The 13,367-nt window shown below is 31.7% G+C and overlaps 1 protein-coding gene across 1 annotated transcript; it reads left to right on the top strand.

Annotated features, from left to right (window-relative positions):
* The first annotated feature begins 905 nt into the window (after window positions 1–905).
* LOC139499909 (ribonuclease D-like) lies at window positions 906–10,691 on the top strand. The gene is made up of 6 exons (XM_071288541.1): window positions 906–1,109; window positions 2,299–2,559; window positions 3,350–3,430; window positions 4,385–4,507; window positions 7,950–8,071; window positions 9,644–10,691. Exons 2-6 carry the CDS (start codon window positions 2,308–2,310, stop codon window positions 10,413–10,415), a joined length of 1,350 nt encoding a protein of 449 aa, XP_071144642.1. The 5' UTR covers window positions 906–1,109; window positions 2,299–2,307; the 3' UTR covers window positions 10,416–10,691.
* Window positions 10,692–13,367: the final 2,676 nt, after the last annotated feature.

Below are 13,367 nucleotides of genomic sequence, written 5' to 3'. Positions count from 1 at the left end.
TGAAGTGGTTAATTTGAAATCACTCCTTTGAAAGTTATACTGGCTGAATCACTAATCGATTGGTAGTTATGTAATATCTATTTCACAAATGAGGACGGATATGTTTTAATCGTCGTAAACATAATCGTTAAAAAATCTGATTCCGATTTGACCTTCTGAAACTTATATCAATATATACAAAAAAGATATTGTATGATTGACTACTTTTCACAAGGGACAAATGATGCAGAAATTAACAACTATATATGATGATTGATGATTATGTAAACTTACCAGATTCTCAGTCAAAAGCAAATTTGTTAGAATTTACAAGTATCGCTGATATATTTATCAAATTATATTTCACTTAGAGCTGTTTTTAAATATTTGTTTTAACTCACGGATCATGTTTTTTTATCATGGACATAAGTCAACTACCGAGTGCAAATCCTTTAGTCGTTAGGCTTAAACGTCATTAACTAGGTCTCGAATACTACCAACCGATCAACAGATGTACTTAAAATATTTGAAAGGCCTTTGGTTTTCATCGCTTCTCTTTCAGAAAAATCTTAAATCTATGCATCATTCGATTTTTTATTCCACCCACTTGGAGACGGTTATAAACAAATACACAAGGTATTTATCTTCACCTATAGTGATGTCAGCGGAAATAAAAGTACATTTGTAGAGTTAAAGAAAAATTAAATGGTTGTGAATCTGTAAACTTGCTCGACAAAAATATGTCTTTAATACTAAAAATTACAAAAGTAGAACCATTAATTATTAATATAGACTTTACTATTCATTTGATACATCATCACACGAACAGCTACGCTTAACTTCACAACTTATCCTACATAAATAAATTAGACATGTGCTATTTATAGAAATGTTTAAACAGTTGAATAAATTATCGACATTACATCACAGTTTGAATGGGATTGAATTGTGCAGATCAATATTTAGGATTTACAAAACCTGATTTCCAAAAAGTCAAAATGTTGTATTTACTTTTTCTATCCTTTCATCGGTGACGCCTGTAAGACAAGATATTATATTTTTTTTAAACTTGAGATTTGAATGAGTCTTACCCGAGAGAGTTGGTATAATAGTTGGAATTATCCGAAAAGGTGAGATTCGTTTTTAGCATTTATATGTACATGAAAAATACAGTGTATTCAATATAAATAACACGATACGATATAATGGTAAAAGAAGATTGATAATACACCAGATTTACCTTAATGTCAAAATGTCAGACCGTGATTTAATACTACTTTTATTAACTTTAAATACATATTTATTTCAACATACACAAATATTAAAAAGAATTCGGAAAACTTATATATGGATGAGATTCAATAATTGTTAATTGCTAAGTTACTATCATATACATCTTCTTATTCTATATTTATTGAGAACTCAAATATATTTCCAGTAGGTAGATAGAATCCGAGAACTGTGGCATAATAATAATTTCGAAAATGAGTACAAGATTCTTATTCTACTCATAACTATTAGATATATTGATCCATATGTATTTCACTAAATGAAGGTCCATATGGTAACTGTAAATTTTACTATGTAAATATCGTGTTAGGATTAAAGCGTCTGTTAAGTAAGGCGGTTTAGCAGTTGATGAACTACTAAACACGTAAAATCAATAAGTTGTAATATTTGATAACACCTCCGTCAAACCAAACTTAACAAATTCATAAAAGTAACCCTTATGAAGAAATACTTATATGAATACTTATCTATAAATCTATAATCAAAGCGTACAATTTATAACAAAAAACAGTTTCGAACTTGTCCGCCTTCGTATCTTTCTTTGAATACGACAGTGAATACAAATTAACGTTAATCAAAAAGAACATTTGTGATCTTCTATAATGTGTGGCTATCAGACGATAGTGTTATTCCGGTTGGTTAATTGCTATTTTATGGTTACAGCGATTTACATCTATCCATGAAGGTGTAATTGTGGGAATTTGTGGTATCTATCCATGAAGGTGTAATTGTGGGAATTTGTGGTCTGACAATATAATACTTCATTGTCTTTAAGCTCCCCCGTTTGTGCTGACATAAACTATAACTGATATGGTCATAACTATAAACCAACTGTTAACAAAACTATTGATTTTATACCACAGGAACAAGTAACATAAGCTGTATTTGACCAAAATTATAGATTGCAAATCTTCGTATTCGTGCTCTCTTTTTCTGACTCGAGTGTCACATTGTAAACGCAAAGCGCATCTGTCGTAAGAACTATTTAGCTTGGTAACTATGATGGTTATGTTTCATACTTTCTTTTAGAATTGAGTCATGGCCTCTAACCCGAAGGTAGAGATAATTACAGAAACGGATAGATGTTTGCGTATAGTAGAACACTTATCTGAGTGTGACGTCATAGCGTTGGACGCTGAGGGTATCAACTTAGGAAAAGAGGGTCCATTAACTTTGTTACAGATCGGAACTGTGGACGACAATGTTTATCTTTTTGATATTGCAACAAACAAAGATTTATTCAGAAAAGGGAAGCTCGAAGATATTTTACAATCTGACAAGCCAGTAAAGGTATAAGAATATTCAAAACGTATCTATTTATTTTTATACTATATGTTTTTTTATAACAATGTGTTTGCATTACTATTAATTATTATTATCTGTAATTAACCTTATAACTATTAATGTCGACTATGATTCACTAAATTGATCAGCTCATAACACTATTTAAACTTTGCTACTACGCATTATGAACAGTTAAAATGGTTGTTATATAGCACACTGTACAAGGAGTTGATACGAAGTTAGTGATTTCTTGCACCTTTAATTTTCGTGTTCAATGAAAAAAAAAGACGACCAAAAGGATGCCATGAATTGTCCCACTTTTTCATGTTTGATATTTTATTCATTATGAAACGTAAATCCAAATTTGAAAATCTGCAAAAGAAACAATCAACAATAATTGGACTCTTTTTACTGTATTATAATTTCTTGAGATACCATATAGTTATCCATTGAGAAGACCCCCCCCCCAAACACAAAAGAGGATCATGAAAAGATCTAGGTAAGAAATCACAGCACTTTGCAGGTTCTGAGTCGAATCAGTATAATCATCCATCACATATTGATTGTTCTTTCTTTGGTTTGTTTCAAACTTGTATTTACAAATTTAAAAGTTTATTTAAATTGTAAATCCAAATGACTGTAGTTTTGCGTAGGAAATTTTGTTTTTATTTAAACAGAAATTAGTAACAATCTAAATGTCTACATTTTTATATCTTATTTCAGCATTATCACCATATTATCTGTTTAAATGTTAAACTTCACAATTCTTATATCATAGTGACATCTCTATGTTTAGGTTATACACGCCTGCGCAGGTGACAGTGCTGCATTATACCATCAGTTTGGAATTCAACTGAAAAATGTGTTCGACACACAGGCAAGTATAAAACTATGCATAATGTATAGAGAACTATTTACAGTTCAGTAGTAACATGCATATCAACGTTCATTATCACTGAACTAGTATATATTTGTTTAGGGGCCAGCTGAAGGACACCTCCGGGTGCGGGAATGTCTCGTTACAATGAAGACCTGTTGGTGACCTTCCGCTGTTGTTTTTTTCTATGGTCGGGTTGTTGTCTCTTTGATACATTCCATATTTCCATTCTCAATTCTATATCAAGACGTACATAAGCTAGGTTCTTGAACTACCAGACGCTGAGTTAGTTAGAAGAATTTATAATCTACAACCGGACATATTACGTGTATACTTCATATTGTTTTACAACCTTTACGATTCGACCCTTTATTTGACATTTTACATGTTTTTAATCATCTTAATGGAAAAGCGAACTATACAGATTTGTAAGTATTTTGTTTTACACGACCGGAATTACGAAAACAAAAAGTTAGACCACCAATACCAGAATTAACAACATCGTTCTGCCGTTACGAGGCACAAGATGAAGCACTTGTTAATATTAATGACTTTTCCTTGAATATAAAACGTTCACGATATCTGACATGAATGTAAAAACGCCAAATATAATATTCCAATCATATTCCGTGATGACTAAATAATTCCTAGCATCATCATACGTGCATCGATAAACTTTCAGTATAAAATTTACCCTGTTTTCTGGATTCTGGATTCTAAATACCTGTTTACATTGAATACATGATAGATAAATAAAGCAACACATTTTGAGTCAACAAGAAGCGATCCATGATTTGGTAACATGTAAATATATCCTCATTCAACCATCTAAGGAAAATGAGCAAATAAAGTAAGAGTATTGGGAATCAAAAAGTCTTGAAGGTTTTACAAAATACAGTTAGTGTAATATTTCCTTGAATTAAAAAAATATAAGTAGTTGATTGATATTTTTAGGTGGCAAATATCATTATTGAGGAAACTAAAGGCCGGAGGATACCTACTGCAATGAAACTAAGCGATGTATGTCAAATGTACAGTGACAAAGCAAAACCACTTGATCAGAAAGACTTATTAAAGGTTTGTATGGTTGAATAAATAATTAAGATGGAAAAAAAACCAAAAATGCAAAGGTAGAATTTACACAATATACCGGCAAAATAACTAACAATAATCCACCTAATCATGTGTATAAACTATATCTAATATTACATATCATAAAAATCAAGATAATTTCTGAATTTTGATGGACAAAAATATATAATAATCATAATGTCTCGAAGGATACTGAATTATAATATGAAAAAGGCAAAACTTGTCCTCGGACACATAAAACACGCATCCAAATAACTAACATAAATACAAAAGACAAATAGTATTGATCTACGATCACTTGCAGTTACTTAAAATATATGATGAAGTCATTATGATTGATAATAATGAAACAGAAATGATAGGATTTAAAGTGTTCACTAAGCGGTTTATTTGAAGAGCAAATCGTTTGAAGTGAAATTCAAATAAATTGATGGATTTAGCAGCTAGTCAGTGACATGAATGCAAAAGGAATAATCAAGCAGAATGAAGGTGTGGATTCATTACCAAGTGATAGTTCAGCTTTCGCCTTTACGGACAATATCTGAGGTTTACGAGAGATGTCTATTCAAAAGGGAAAACAATGTTTTTTTTTTAATTTCATTGATACGTCTGATACTACAAAAAATAAATAAAAAGTATATAAAACATATTTATGCTATTTTTAAAAGTTGCTTTACTCGACCTGCAATATCTGAATACATAATTGTATGTGTCCCACCATGACATTTTCATGCTCATGGAGGTAGAACGTCTTTATACAAAAATAAATGTCGTTAAGTATGAATGTTACATTTTACATCAAATTTTGCATAGAGACGTACATGTTTATTTCTGTATCATTTAAAAAAAATTGAATATATCGCACCAGAGGATTTCAACATTACGATTGCTTACTTCAAACTCAGGAGTAATAAATCCTCTTCCCCATCGCATGGCATTACATAGCTTTAATATATTACGGCCGTACTTGTCACTCTTTCCATCAATCGATAAATATATTAATTGACTGGGGTGTTCTTTTTTCTTAAAAGTACTTACACATAGTTATAAGAAGAACGATTGAATTCGCTTCTCCACAAATAACACGATGCATTCGTAGCAGGATACCCTTACCTACTCGATGCATCCGGTCTTGCCGCTTTTGGTGTTCATGAGATTTTCTCATTTATTCTCATTGTCAGCATTATTTGTCTGTTCCTTTTCGATGTAAGAGCTTTGAGCACCGGTAAATAACTGGCTTCGTAATTTTCCTTTTAAAATCATTGTAACTTAAACATATGTTATTAAATTGTTTTTTAAATCAGTATTCTTTCAGCTTCTTCATTATACACCAAGTTTTCAAATGAATATTTTGTATGCAAGCCTTCTTATGATCAACAAAATCCTGCCATGCATTTGATGTTCAATGTTGTTTTGTTCATCACTCCATTTTCTGAATAAGAATACTGTTCTATTGTTATGAAATAATAGCTTATCTAAATAAGAAGGAAAAACAAAAATAATAAACTAAAGAATAACAAAACGAACCCCACCAAAAAATGGGGGTAATCTCAGGTGCTCCTGAAGGGTAATCAGATCCTGCTCCACATGGGGCACCCGTCGCGTTGATCATGTATAACAAATCCGGTAAATTGTCTTACTCGGTAGGTCACACGCATGAAAGGGAAGGGGATTGTAGTCACGACGTACGGAACATATCCGATATCATCTGTGAAACGGTTATTCCATACCGGTCAACCAACTCGTGATGGCGTCCGTAAAATTTACGAAGGGATGATTTCAACTTCACCATTTGGAAATCTTGGTTTAATAGCAACCCTCTATCAAGAAAATCATGATAAGAAATACAAGCACGGGAATATCGTATCAATTGGGAGATATATACCCCGTAGATGCTGCTGGAATGTTGCTACTTAGAATTGGAAAGTTCACAATTGGAAAGCTGAAATCATCTCTTTAGTCGTAAAGTGTTGTTTTCAGCCGACCCTCATTGTCAATTTCTAGATGTAAGAAAAAATATGAGGCAGACTTAACTGTATCTGTTGAATTAACTTATTTGAATTATAGTAATAAAAAATGTACAATATAAGCGAATATTTGCAGTACAGACGCTGCGATCCCGCTAACATGTTTAACCCCGCCACATTCTGTATGTATATACCTGTCCCAGGTCAGGGGCCTGTTATTAAGTGGTTGTCGTTTGTTGATGTGTTACGTATTTATTTTCCGTTCATGATTTGTACATAAATTAGGCCGTTAGTTTTCTCGTTTGAATTGTTTTACATTTGTCATTTCGGGGCCTTTATAGCTGACTACCCGGTAGGGGCTTAGCTCATTGTTGAAGGCCGTACAGTGACCCATAGTTGTTAATTTCTGCGTCATTTGGTCTCTTATGGAGAGTTGTCTTATTGGCAATCATACCACATCTTCATTTTTTTTAAATATAAAGAATGTCAAAATATTCTGATGTAAAATTATGATAATAATTCTTCATTTAGTTAACCGTTTTACAGTTATTTGAACCTGCATATTTTGATAAACAAAATATTAAATACTCGTCTCTTAAGATAACCAAAATGAAATATCATCATAAGAATAAATGTAGCGTACCAAATGCAAATATATTGAAGTTATTATGTAAACTACACATACATGGTTACGCCTAGCATACTTAGTGTGAAAAAGACATGCATTTTCGGCAAAATTAAAAGGCAGAATAAAAAGAATTACTGTAAGCTTTCACTGAGCTAATTCTATACTTTATCCCTACGAGCATGAATAACTTTTAAAAATAAGGAGCAAAGTAATGTTATATACATTAAAATTAGTATTTAGATACGCTGTTGAAGATTGCTGAGCGCAATAGAAATACACAAATTTTGTATATGAATTACGTTATTTGTTGGTAAAATATTGCCATTGAATACAGAGATTCCTTATCCACAAAAACTAATTCAATTTTTAATTCAACAAATTTGTCATGCTAATTAAGTGGTGCCTTAAGTTTGTCGTTTTAGTATGGACTTGACATACACATAAGGTGTGGTATAATTGAAAATGCGATAACTAAGTTGGCTTATAGAAGTCTATGACGCAAACAATGTTAAACAATTTAATTGAGATACCAAACGGTCTTTTGTTATATTAACAAAACAATTTGTAAACAGACATGAACAAACGACAACAAATAAACTACATACAGGCACATATAGAATGTGGCACGGTTGTACTACCTGATCAATTTCATCATCATAAGTATTGTCCAATCAATGCTTTCATTCATTTCCTTATCTGAATGACCATAAAAACTCATGTTTCGGCATAATGATAACATTAGTATTGTATTAAGATTTTTTTTTCATATGTTTTTTTTTTTAAATAAATACATTGATTGTTATTTTTTTTAGCTTATCTTTATATATTTCAGGTGAAATTGAAAAAAGAAGATGGAGAGTTATGGGCTAGAAGACCATTGACTGCTGAGATGATCGAATATGCTAGTAATGACGTCACTGCCTTAATACCAACAGTTTACCTTAATCAGAAAAGGTTGAGATGTTTTATTTCTTGTAATACTATTTTGCTTGTTTGCATAGCCTAATATCACTCCCGCCGATTTGCCACCATCAAAGTTTACTGTGCATTAAGAATAACTGATGTCTCGGGAGAGATTTATGACCATTCACAAGATGTCTTATTATCAAATCGAATGCAAATTTTCAAACTTAATTATTTCAAATAAATATCACAATATTCAATCCGCAAATGTTTTATTGTATAAAGTAAGCATTTGTTTTAAATTGACATCTATATGTCCATGAAAAACAGTTTTTTACGCATGTTTGCAAACAAAAGCAGCAATTTTAAGGATAATATAATGTGCCCAAATATTCCTTAAATGATGTTTGAATTTGTAATCACCATATTGAGTGACTAGATTAGTTTGAATAGATATGAAGAAAAACATGTAAATTTAATTTGATGTCATCAAATATTTTGTTTATGTATAAACCTTTACTCAAAAGAGGGGCGAAAGAGACCATGGGAACAGTCAAACTTATAAATCGAAAATATACTGGCAACGCCATGGCTAAAAATGAAAAAGACAAACAGACAAAATATATTAAACAAGAAATAACATAGAAAACTTCAGACTGAGCAACACGAACCCCACCAAAAACTGTGAGTGATCTCATGTGCTCCGGAAGGGTAAGCAGATCCTGCTCCACATGTACCACCCGTCGCGATGATTTTATATCTACATGCAACAACTAACAATGTCTTCAGCATGTTCTTTTGTGTTTCCGCTAAACGAAGGGTTGTTTGTTTCATTGCTGCCATATTTTGCATTACTTATGCAGAAACAAACAACAGAAACAACTGGTTCAGTGTTTATATTGTAGATACTATTTCTTTTGCATTTCAAATTATGTGTTGAATTTATTCATGACCAATGGCAAACTAAGAGTAATCGTGGTGGTTTTTAAGGGGAATCGGAACTTTTCGACTGCGCATAATTTCACGCATGACATACCATACACACGAAAAGTTTGTGTCGTTAATTAACTAATATTTTTTTAAATATTTTGATTGATTAAAAATGTGAAATTATTGTATTTTTGTCATTATTTTTTTTTATCGATTTTATGTGTATCTGTGAAGGCTCAAAATGACATTTCACCCAATTTCACAATTTTCCCGCCAAAAATTTTGGTTTTAAAGCTAAATTATTTTTATTCCTTATCGGTGACCAACATTTTTTATTTGCTTATCTTTGAAGCTATATTGCAACTTTTTATATTACAGTTTTGGACAAAGTGTCAAAATCAATTTTTTTTTAAATTCCGATAAAAATATGTCAACACCTCCATTTCCCGTATCATTTCATCGAAAAATGGTCTCTCTTACATACATGTTTAAAAGTAATATTTTGAGCTTAAACGGTCCGGGTTACCTTTAGTGACAAATTAAAAAAAAACTGTATTATGTGAGCCTGATGCGCCGTTATATGTACTTCATGACTAAAAAAGACACGAAATGAGCAACTAATTTAAATTAAGATGAAATTTGCCCGATACAGTTCCAATTCTTTTTAACCTAATTTATTTTGCACTATTTTAGAATCCTAAACGAAAAAGCATTGTTGGCTGAATATGAAAAGAGAGTGCAAGATGAGGTAAATTACCACATAGACGATGCTGCTTCACAAAGAAAGAGAATAAGGGTTGATGGAATAGTGCAATCTGTCTTGAAAGACATTGAAGACAAATATGGAAACGATACAAGGTTTCAAGACCTTACGGATGACGATGAAATAAAAGCGATACAGAATTGCAGATACGATCAAGAAATAATGTCCCCATTTATTAATCAACTGAAGATAGAATCGATCAAAGCACGACTGCAAGAATTAAGTGATCAACTGTCTACAGAAGGAAATAATTTTCTTCCGAAAGGGCAATCATATGGATATCTAAGGGCTTATCAGTATCTTCCAGATAAAGATATACACGAAGAAGCAAAGCGTCTTCAGAACGCACTAGAAACAATATTTTTAGCTGACATGGTTAACAAATACAGTCCGAGTACAAATATTAACGTTATTACACAATATGAGAAAGATGCATTACGGAATATTCGACCAAGGAACAAAAATGACAACAGGATCGATCCCGTACACTTATCCCTCTATTGGCAAATGCATGAAAAAGACTTAGATTTTGAAATTGAACGATTACAAATTTCTGGGAGAAGATATAACATACCACAAGGAAAATATAAATGGCTGAAGTATAACTGCAGTGACAATGTACCAGACGAAATCAAGAGGAAAGCAAAAAGACATATTGTTAATTTGGACAAAACTTTCGGAAAGGGAAAATATTCAGCTTGATATAATGGCAGTTTCACATTTAAGGCTCAACAAGTGATAATATGTCAAGCCAAAACGCTATTAAGTAGTACATATAGTATATAATATTTATATAATGCTTACAACTTATGACGCAGAAACAGTGCCACGATATGTTGGAATTATACTTTTATGTATCAAATAAGTACATTGAATTAAGAATGAATTAATAGATAAAGCTATGCGTTAATAAACATTATTAAATAATTCAACACATAAGTATTTGGAAGATTGTTTGCAATAAAAATTATATATAAAAAGAATAGTTGAAAAATGTAAATTACGCATTTGATTTCTGATGATTTAATTCTAAATTCCATGTTGAAGGCTAGAATTAAATCATGAAAAAACTTGATGACGTCAAGGTCACATGGCAAATTGTGTCTATGAGCTGATAAACAAAATTCCCATAGCAAAATGGAAGACGTGTTACATCCCAAATTGAATTATATGAAAATGTTAGGAATAATGTACTAACAGATGCTCAAAATTAATAAAGAGCGCAAATACAAAATGTGGCTGGATAAAACTAGCATACAGGAGTGCTTACATATCCTGCCTTAAGACAGTGATAAAACAAAACATTAGAACAAACTATGTTAAACAGTAGAATTGGACGTAACTCATCAGATCGATATAAAACAGATAATTAGCTAACAAAGCATAAGGTGGACGTTGCAGGGTACTTATACATCCCAACAAAAAAAAAACATAGCCAATTACAACAAACAAATATAATAAATCATGCTTATAAGACAGAAATTAAAATATTAATCAGTACACATCCAACGTTTTATGAATTAGTGTATAGACGTCAGTTATAATCAGAGATAAATATGACCTTGTACAATGCCATGATAGAGGTTTCGACAGATTGTAGAGCCATGAATGCGCATATGTATATAAACATTATATTTAGTTTGATTATAATTCACTAACAAAATCAATATTAAAACCAATAAAAACAACACTCAAAGCCCTTATTATTGTGTTTAATGCATATATTAATAAACAAGTTAATTTTACAAAGGGTGAGGTCCATTTATTCTGAAAAAATGAAACGTTAGACAATACCAACCGAAACGAACTGACTCGGTTTAGTTATTTCTCGAAGAAAAATGGCTGGTAGTATCTGGTTTTAAATCTAGTTTAACTATCCATTTGTAGGCATGACGTTGATATATCCGTTGTATTTGCAACATTGTTAGAGCAACCAAAACAGACATAATTGCTCAATGTGAAAAAATTGGCGTTCAGCACCCATCCATTGTCGTCCATGACAAACCGAAATCTGTCAGAAAGTCAACATATAGTATAAGAGCGTGGTTGCGTCTTGTTATCCTCAAAGTGAGTTCGACTTCAATCTTAATTGACCAGGCCTTGCGATCATAAAAGATTCGAGCAAGAATCAACCAATCAAAACACTGTTTTTTTGTGTTTCGAGCACTAATTTTGTACTCCGGGTGCTGTGTAAAGTTTTATTACCAAGAGCATAGGAGTATAAGTTTTTACACAATTCGACTCCATCCACGAATAAAAACAGAAAACCACGAAATAGCACAAAAGTGCTGAAAGTGGTATTATCAATCAATCAATCAATCAATCATGATTTTCATTTATGTACCAGTAAACTGTCTTGCAAACTGATAAACAACAGAACATTTTTATTTTGGACACTTTTAAACATCGTACCAATAAATGAACGAGGGTTTATTACAGTAGCAGATGTGACTTACTATTAATAAACTCTTGGAGCAACATATTTTCGCTGTATTATTGCGTTGATACCATAAAAGTTGTCTGATCTGTAGTTTTCACGATTGTGTTCTTTTCCCGAACATGCGATATTTTGACTGACATAGCAGGAGATGCTCAATGTGTCGAAGATTGCAATCGCGCTCATTTACAGGTAATGCAATTCCATTGGTTTTCTTTGTTTCTTCGAGTTAATTCTTTTTAAGAAAATAACGAAATTAGAATACATGTAGGGCTAAACCTCATTACTATGTTGGGGTCGTGCACTGAGTTGTCTGTATTTTACAATTTATTTAGGGATAAGTAAGGCCAACCTTAAAAATATGTTTGTTTGCAGTTTTCCGACTGTACCTTCAGACTGAAGGGTCGGTAGGTAGGAAAAATATTTTATTTTATCAGCCAAAATACAGTTTAAACAAGCAGTTACACTAAACCAAGTTTCTTGTAAAGAAAAAAAAAAACATTTTAAAACAACAAACACTGGACATGCTGAAAACCAACATCAAATGAACAGGCATTTTCAGATAAAAAACTTTTTAACCAAAACTGAAACTTTAACATAGTGTCATTATCCAATTTATGACATAAAATATGGTATAATTATTAAATACTGGAACACTTATAAACAAGGAATGTCATTATGACTAGAACTGTTTTAAAGAAATATATTCAGACATGTATGATTTTTGACTAGAATGTTTTCATGAGTAGAGTATTTTCATCAGAAAAATGTAGATATTAAAGATTAATAAGACAATGTATTAAAGAGGGGGAGGACAGGGATAAGGGAGAAAGGGGTAGGAGAAAGGAGAAAGGAGAGGAAGGCTGGGAGAAAGGAGAAAAAGTTGGAGAAAAAAATAAAATATGAAAAAATAAAATATCTCTTTTTTCCGGTAAATTAAAAAAAAATAAAATAAGGAGAAGAGGGGTGGGAGAAGGGAGAAGGGTACCCCCTGTCCTCCCCCTCATTAAAGAGTGTATTTTTAATAAAATAAAATAACCATTGAATCTTTCTCAATTGAAAAAAGGCAACTTGAAAAAAAAGTATTAAGACATTCGACTGTTTTCATATTTCTAACAATATTTAATTATATGTGATAAGGTTATATTTTTGCCAGGCTTTAATGAAAACCAAAGAAATCTAAAGTTTGGGGTGAAATCCATAGCACCCCATTAAAA

The sequence above is a fragment of the Mytilus edulis genome, chromosome 13 (assembly GCF_963676685.1).
Source record: "Mytilus edulis chromosome 13, xbMytEdul2.2, whole genome shotgun sequence".
Taxonomy (NCBI): Eukaryota; Metazoa; Mollusca; class Bivalvia; order Mytilida; family Mytilidae; genus Mytilus; species Mytilus edulis.
Note: the sequence above shows the minus strand (reverse complement) of the source record. Positions and strands in the feature narration are given on the sequence as shown.

What these genes read in the sequence shown, in the direction of transcription:
- LOC139499909 (XM_071288541.1), top strand. Translation starts at nt 2,308, where the DNA reads ATGGCCTCTAACCCGAAGGTAGAGATAATTACAGAAACGGATAGATGT. An exon ending in AATCTGACAAGCCAGTAAAG is followed by an intron (nt 2,560 to 3,349) that starts GTATAAGAATAT and finishes CTCTATGTTTAG; the next exon opens with GTTATACACGCCTGCGCAGG. An exon ending in ATCAGAAAGACTTATTAAAG is followed by an intron (nt 4,508 to 7,949) that starts GTTTGTATGGTT and finishes TATATATTTCAG; the next exon opens with GTGAAATTGAAAAAAGAAGA.